This window comes from Sinohyriopsis cumingii, chromosome 4, assembly GCF_028554795.1.
Source record: "Sinohyriopsis cumingii isolate HCF-2022 chromosome 4, ASM2855479v2, whole genome shotgun sequence".
Lineage (NCBI taxonomy): Eukaryota > Metazoa > Mollusca > Bivalvia > Unionida > Unionidae > Sinohyriopsis > Sinohyriopsis cumingii.
Window position 1 is genome coordinate 86,147,819 of NC_142964.1, and position 8,824 is coordinate 86,156,642.

Here is an 8,824-nt window from a genome sequence, read left to right on the forward strand (position 1 = left end):
CCTAGGTGTCGAAATGTTCCCAGATCGAAAGAAATTGCCTGAAGAAGTGGGAGTGTCCTAACTTCATTCCCCTGCAAACAGACAGACAGGTTGAACTGGCCGCTAAGACGATTGGACAGGGGCACAGCACCACCCAATCAGAATCGAGATGGGGGGAGACCTTGATTTGGGTAGAATGATATCCCTGCGTTTTCCGGCAAAAGTTAGTTCGCTGAGAGAAATTACCCAGAGAAGAGGTTAGCGTAACTCCGAATAGCCATTCGTTATTGGCGGGAAAATCTTAGAGCGGAAAGGTATAAGTACAGAAAGCTTCAAAAGGTCAGTAGATATTTGTTCGGTCTTTGTGGAATGCGACTGCATTTTAATTGTAGGTCGTATGTATACTTTATTAGTACTTGAATCGTAGTACGAAGAATTACTTTGTTTTGTTAATATGTTTGCATATTTTGAAGAAATGAGTTGATATTTGTAAAGAATTATATAGCTTGCCAGCCTTCGTAAGAGTTAATATTGTAATTTACTATGTGGGTATTTTATAGTAGACTAACACATATGTTCATATGATTATAGATTTTGCCATTGTTGAATATTTGTAATGTACAGACATGCGTCTGATTTTGTCAGATTGTAGTACGATGAGATTAAATATATATGTGTATATACTGACGTGACGCAATGTATTGATGTCTGTATAACAATTCGCTGATACTGTGTTATTACGCCATTGTTTACCCTGCAAGAAGTGTGTGGGAATTTCGATGTGTATGCATGCGTGGCCGAAAAAGTGACAGCTATCTGATGGTTAATTGTCGTTATAGTGTGAGGTGAGGTTCGATAAAACATTTGTTAACGCCTTGTGGTTTTTCACAGGAAGCTTTGAGGGACAGACCAGTTAAAGTTTGGTCCCGTTGTCTCGGATAGAGAGACGGAGGAAAGGAGGGAAGAAGAGGGAGAAGTTGAAGTCTGGGAGCGGAATTGGAGGAGGAGATAATAAAAGGAGGAGAAAGGAGAAGCTGAAGTCTGGAGCGAAGCTGGAGGAGATAGTAGAGAGGAAACAGAGACAAAGAAGGAGTTAGAGGAACGGAAGGAAGGAAGGAATCAGCGGGAAGAAATAGATGAGTAGATGCAAGGACAGGGGGAAAATCGAACTCACACTGTAAATCACGGGATGAATTAGGCTGTCACTTGGTCGAGGGAAAGACGAGTGATTGGAAGTTATCGTTTTTAAATTATCACATTTATTAAATTGTTATTGATTGAATTTCATCTTCGTGTTCTCTATAATTTAACCGTCGGCATTGCTGACTGGGGGCTCAGAGCTGTAAATCTACATCATCACTAATTTAACTTTCTAACCTAACGAGTCAGGGTGGAAGTTTCAATTTAATTTAATTAAATTATATTGGGAGAACCCCACCCCAATACGACAGAACGTCACAGATAATGACATTTTAATACTAAAACCCAATGATCGAACTTTGCAATGGAAGATAAGTGACGTATAATGCAACCATCAATTTCACGCATTCAGGAATTAAATGCCCCCCCCCCCCATTTATGGCTAGCTTCACAAAGTACATCTCTGTCAACCAGGAGTTTAGAAATTTATTTTTGCCATGCTTTGCATACTTCGCTTGTTAGTGAATTGCTTCCTAAATCCCAGGAATGATCAATGAATGCTTTAGACTTTTTTCTTGACAAGCAAATTATGATCTCCATTCTTACCAATGAAACTTACACGAGTCAACTTGACCTGGCATTACTGTACCATATATATAAGCATTGATTACCATCATTAAATTAAAAGAAGGAATGAAGAAACATACCACAAAGCATATGTGCCCCCAAAAACTAATTCGGAATAAATATGTAATTTAGTAAAGGGGGCCACAAGTGGCCAAGTGGTCTAAAGCGCTCTCCATTACGGATTACTGCCATCTCACCTCTGTCTGCATGGGTTCGAGTCTCGGATTCAGCCAATATGGGTAGGTGAGAAAGCTTGCCCATAGCTTCTCGTGGGTCGGTGGTTCTTTCTGGGGTTTTCCCGGGTTCTTCCTCCACCATTAATACTGGCCACCATGTATAGCCTATCGTGTGCTGAAAACTGGCATTAAAACTCCATTACAACAACAACATTTAGTAAAGAGTTTTATTTGCATATATGAATTAACAATAAGAAATAAGGTGGGATATAAAATGTGGGAAATAGTTATCACATGTATGGTAGCCTGAGACCACATTTGAACTGTTAACATAAATCTGCACCCATTTTAGGCATTGTAAGTTATAACAAACATAGGGTATGGTTTACTTGTCAATGCTAGCGCTTTCGCTAACTGTAGAACAAGCAGTTTTTTTAAATAATCGGTCTCATAATTGGTATCAGCAATTTTAATAATTGGCTGTATGCGATATCGACATAATCGGAAAAAAGTGACATTGGTACAGCTTTAGAAATAACATGATAAAATTCAGTGCAATTCCATTTTTTCAAGGTCAAAATTGCATAAAGGCTTTAGTATTGTCTATGAACATCTTAATCGAAACGTTTTATAAAAAAAATTATAAACAGTGCCGACTGTATCTACAAATCTATAAATCTGTTACTCAAACTCAGTTCTAATCTTTGTTAGCAAATTTTAATATTCCTACTAAATAATGTATGAAATTTGAATTATCTTGCTCTGCTATTTATACATGATCGCATTTACAACAATACATCAAAACAAATAAAAACAGTTTTCATTTTATTTTATTTTAGAAATGGAGTAACACTAGTTTTGTCATGCTATTTCAACAGTGATTTCATCTGAATTACTTTGGAACTACCGCCTTTACAGTCCATGTATCCCCACCCACCTTGAAAATTCATTGCCAACCTTACCAATCCTTTGCAAATATGGTAGAAACTATGCAAAAATTTTACATCCTCATCTGAGTGAAATACTATCAAGAATGACTTACTCTGTGTGGATGATGTAATTCGACCAAAAAATCCAGCATGTCTACTTGCTCTGCTAATGGCACGATTCTGAAAATACACAGCTTTTCGTCATATCAACACAAACTCTTATTTCTAACCCAATAATGTTTCACTGGATTATTTGTTCTACCTGGGTTCTTACTCCAAATATACTGGCTGCCATATATAGCCCATCATGTGTTGAAATATAGTGTTAAATCCATTACAACAGAACAAACAAAATAATGTATTCTAAACTCATATTAATTATTAGGACTTTCATTTCTAGCAAAAACAACTGCATACTGCTTATATTAGTTTATAAATAAAATAAATCCTTCTTTCTCCTCATTATATTATTTTTAATTTATTACTATTATTATTTAGTCACATGCTGCTTGCAAAGCTAGCTTGTTTAATAATGCATTTTCCATTTGTAAGTTTTTATGACTTCCTGCAAAAGAGATGAAACCTTTAATACTTTAGCAACAAAATGCAAATTTCTTAAGAATACATAAAATGACCATAATCTTTTTTCCAACACGGTGTCATTTTACAAATATTTTATATGCATTAAAAATATCACACATATTTCGTGCAAATGAATAACACTTAGAACATGCTATGGACCTACAAATACCACAATACTGATACATCCCCACAGCATCCCATGTGTCACAAGACACATGACAGTAAGCCATGCTCACATGAGCTCGTATCGTTGCCTACAATTTACCTTTAAAAAATATATGCACTATAGAATGCTATAGTACATACATGGTTTATAGGTAAATTGTAACTTTGTAAGCACCGATACGAGCCCCTGATTGCTCAAATGCTTTCATATTAGATTAAGAACAGTCAACATTTCACTACATACCAGATCTCCAAGCAAACTAACGTTTATGTTTATAAATATGCACAATATAAACAATTACTAAATTAAATCTGAACTTCACAGCTGGCGAAAACTTAATTCCTCGAAAATACATTTCAAGTAAATTACTAATAAATCGTGTCAGTCCATTGGAATTGGACCAAACAATCTCATATATATCAAAGTTATTCTTTATTAATAATGTAATGCATACAAATATTTCGTTATCGTGCTTCCAGTCAGCGTGTATCGTCAAATCGTAAAGAATATTTTCTTCTGAACTTTCACTTTCCACGTCTCCTATGTCCGCCATATTTAGAAAAGAACTTACATTTTCGGAATGCTTTGCGCATCTTCCCTATTAATAGTGGAGTGTGGCATCGGAGCACACAAAGCAGGGAACCAGACTAGAGCCTCTGTTAAAAATGGGGAGTCCTGTTTACACCATATGACATGTACGAATATCTGCATCAGGTGTGTAAATTGTACAAACATGTCTTCACTTTAGGAAGAAAAATACCAAACCGTGGACAAATTTCTAAATAAATACATATTTTCATTAAATATTGTTTACATTTCCGTCGCTATTCCGTGTTTAATCATTGCCTCCATTTTCAACTCCCTATGTTGTCTTCTTCAAAGCATTGTTCTGGTCTCTTCATTTTCTTATCCACTATGTTATTCTTGTCCACTACATTTAAACTCGCTAGATTTTCTTCCTATCGGACACACCACTGCATTTCTCACCCACTACATTTTCTTCGCTCACTACATTTTTTGATCCATTACATTTTAAACTTATTACATTTTCTTGTTCGCTACATTTATTGGTCCACTATTATTTCAACTTCTTACATCTCCCTGTCTGCTACATTTATTGCTCCACTACGATTTAAACTTCTTATATATTCTTGTCCTGTACATTTATTGATCCACTATAATTTAAACTTCTGACATTTTCTTGTCTGCAAAATTTTCTTCGCCAATACATGTTTCTTGTTCGCCACACTTAATGGCTCAAGACATTATCAATTTGCCACATTTTTTTAATAAACACAATGTTCTGACCCACTATATTTGTAGTCACTACATTTTTTGTCCCCAAATTTCTCCTCTTGTTACAGCTATTGCTCCAATGTACTACGTCTTATTGTTTATTGGTGCACTACATTTTAATCTCCAGATTTTATTGTCTCCTCCATTTCCCAAAAGTATACATACATACATACATACATACATACATACATACCTAATTAACCTACCTACATACATACATACACATTGTAGTGTAGTGTAAGACTTAATCTAATTAGCTTTATAATATCACTTGACAGTAAAAGTAATCAGATATTCCGCACTGGATTAGAACTGATACACACCGACAGCTGGTTTATGTTATACATTCACTAGGGTTTATGTTCCATGGGAAAAGTACTATCACGGCAGTCTTTACCCCCCTTCCTAGCTGTATTGATGTCTTGTATTTAATAAATAGTGTAGAACGCCTTCTGCGGTTATTCTTCAATAACAAATAACATTACACATTATATATTATGTATATCAATATTATCTGTTTAACATTTATCCATGATTATAATGAGCATTTATAAACAACATATTACATAGTTAAAGAAATTTTCTTCAGGATCATATATTCTATTTTGCGATAGTGATAATGTAAATAGGTTGTTTACAGCCTTGATAATGAACCTATGTTCATATTTAGGTAAAAATGAGAAGAAGAAAAAAATAAGACTTTACGGTTTTAAGAATCAAATGCAAAAATAATTCAAGATTAATACACGAATCAAATTTTAGAAGTCCTAATAATGAAATGTTCTAATGAATTCAAGTTAATGTCCCGACGAAAAATCCAAGATGGAAGGCGATGACGTATATTGTATCCTTTGTGGTGTTGTAAGGTCTACAGTTCTGTGTTATTCACGAACAATAAATCCGGTGTTTGAATTAATGAAATGTCTTTGTCCAAGAATTCTGTATGAGCACTCAAATATTTCCTGGAAAAAGAATTAATCCTTTTGAATCCAAATAATTCGAATAAACATTAAATCAACACCAAACTGACACAACAAAAGAACACCTTTATGTCCCAGTGTTTTTAAGCCCGAGTGAGAGATAACTCTATAAACAATGATTATACACTAACTCGAAACGCAAAACAAATTCCCGGATGAGGGTCAACTTTCTAGATCCTTTGAGAAGTATTTACATAAAAAAGCGCGTAGTCCCGGTATGACCTTGACAAGAACCAATCATTTTACTCTAACAAACAGATACAAATAAAATGTTGTTTACTTCTCTCACTGATTTCTGAATTAAGGTCGGGAATTAGGCAAGCTTTAGGTGTTTACAAATGAACAGTCAAGGTCAAACTATTTTCTGGAAAAGTATCGAGTTCCTAGTAAACAAAACTACATTATTTTGACATATAATGAAATTCAAAATAAAAAGATTTTAAAACTTACAAACAATTAAATCAAATCAAATCAAATATAAATTAAATCAAACAGATGTATGTATGTATGTATGTATGTATGTATGTATGTATGTACGTACGTATGTATTGCACGTTATGATGTATATTTAATTTGTATTGTTTCGTCGTTTTTTCAGTGATGATATGTTATGTGTATCTGTATTTTGTACTTGACCTGTATACAAAATCAAGTTAATGGTGTTACTGACCAGCGACATTTATTTTGTAAACAACATAATTCATTGCTAATATTTCTCTGATTATAGAATAAATATCCCGATCATTATCAATGGAAGTATACATGTTTACTTCTCTGTGTAGAATATTAGTATTTTACTTGGATATTCTTAAACTTGTTGAAAACTTTTAATGTTTTATGAAGGAAATTGACCTATATCCTTGCTCTATTATTGTGTCTTATCTTTTAATTTATTGTTGTTTACCTGAAAAATAAACTAATTCTTGCCTTAACATATGACATTTGGAAGTTGATGGAAAACTTGTACATGTCTACAACGGTAACAATTATGATCCCAATACCACATTTGTTAACAACGGAATCATTGGGTTGTTCAACATTACATTGTTCCATCGATGCAAAAGAAATTTAATAAATTCTTGACAACGTCGATGTTTCCACAATGATTATTGAACTTGCCAGATCAGCGATGATTACGCGAGATCATCTGGTCCAACAAAGAGGTTTGTCAAGGATACATCTGAGAATACGAACACTCAACCGTATTCAGTCTGGGACCTTAACACGTTGCAGACATTGCTAACACAGATTAACAAGCTGTAGTCCTTGTCACTTTTAACAATGGATTCTCACAGCGTCAAAGACAACTTCGTGGAGGTTCATTAAATTTCCATGCGCAATTCCCCTCAGTCATATATTTGGGTTTTGTAGAGATGTTCTCACCGCTATTTTGGGGGCTAAACACATTCACATTAACCCTTAAGAACTCCAGCGATGCAATTTGGCGTGATGCAGGTGCAACAGATGCAGAATAATATATTTGACCACCAAGAAATGACTGAAGAATCTCTGCAGTTAAATGGTCATCTGGAACCCATAACTTTGCAACCAATCAAACCACACTTGCATATCGCACTCTGTGGTCATATATGGACCGACGTCACAACATCGACACGGCTCTGCAGATTTCCCAACATGACCTCATGACATTGTACCCGATTTATTACTTTTCACTGGAACACATGGAGTTGTTCAGGCAATCAGTTGCTGATATGTATTTTTCATACACCGTGATGGTGCAACTCCAGCTGGTTATTATCGATGTTATGCTGTGATACATTCTGACAAGACTCTGTTACTGGCGGGTGCGCGTGGTCTAATGAGGGTGCTTGATGCGTAGGGGTAAAACGATGCATCGATACTGTTGCTGAAACGATACCATCGGGAATAAGACTTCGATTACCCAGTATAACACATAGATGGTCACACCGTTGATACAAGCAAAGTTTCTCAAGCGCCCAGTATTACTTTACTTGCGATTGTAAAATCAGTCAAATATTCTAGCGCTGTCTTTATTTGGGGAAAAAAACTTGCATCGATGGTGACACGCACACGTGAAACCGATACTGTCAACCTGGAATTGACCTGTCACTCATTGGATTGCATACGTGGGTGACACCTCGACATCATTTGTATTCTGACTCGTATGACCTTACACTACCAGTTGAAGTTGCTAATTATTTAATTAAGGCACTAGCGCCCTACGCGGACGACAACAATTATTTTATTCCACTATGGCAGTACAAACATGGTTGGACGGACCAATATGTGGTCATCTTGTTGTTGAAGCGTCGCATGCACTGGCGGGAAGCAAAGATACACCAAGCCCAACCCGGCAAACACTTATTTCACGTTGAAGTACATTTAATAGTATATAAAATATCTTTTCAAATTTACGGACGTTACTCAGCCTGAACATACGGTGCTGATGTAGGTCTGAGCAGGTCGCCATCAAATTGGATTTGAATGAGTTTAATAGTCGTGTTGTTGTTGGTGTTGATCTGTTGATCCAATCGAGCTTGTGATTTTTGAAGAAATCATAACATTGCCCCCCCACCACCATTGTAGTAAGTTCATTTTGCAGCATACATAAGAATTTTGACCAGTGAAAGAAAGGAGGAAACAACTGCCACCATAACAAGATTTCTTTGTCCTGACGTAAATGGTTTTGATAAACCTAAAACTCACATCCTAAAGATGACCTAGTCTGGATGCTATTTGTCGTATACGGCTATTCAGTTGGGTTGCATGGAATAGCGATATTAAACAGAGATAATGATGGTGAATTGTTAATGAAATATAGTCTTGCTAAAGATGAACTAGAAATCAACCTTTGGGACCACCTGGTGTACTAATACCAACTAGATGTCAGCTTGAAATCATCGCAAATGCAAACGCCCAAAAGTTGACTTCACCACCAGGTGTCAAAACACTCAAGAATTGTTTCTG

The 8,824-nt window shown here is 35.6% G+C and overlaps 1 protein-coding gene across 3 annotated transcripts in view; it reads right to left on the reverse strand.

Moving 5' to 3' along the window:
- Nucleotides 1–4,157, reverse strand: part of LOC149801591 (NBAS subunit of NRZ tethering complex-like) — a 249,282-nt gene extending 245,125 nt beyond the window's left edge. For all 3 annotated transcript variants that reach the window (XM_089955839.1, XM_089955838.1, XM_089955840.1), the window contains exons 1-2: nucleotides 4,054–4,157; nucleotides 2,965–3,031 (exon numbers count right to left, since the gene is read on the reverse strand). In XM_089955839.1, coding sequence (XP_089811965.1) covers nucleotides 2,965–3,031; nucleotides 4,054–4,152 — 166 coding nt within the window. In that variant the 5' untranslated portion in view covers nucleotides 4,153–4,157. The remainder of the gene's footprint in view (nucleotides 1–2,964; nucleotides 3,032–4,053) is intronic.
- Between the last annotated feature and the right edge of the window lie 4,667 nt (nucleotides 4,158–8,824).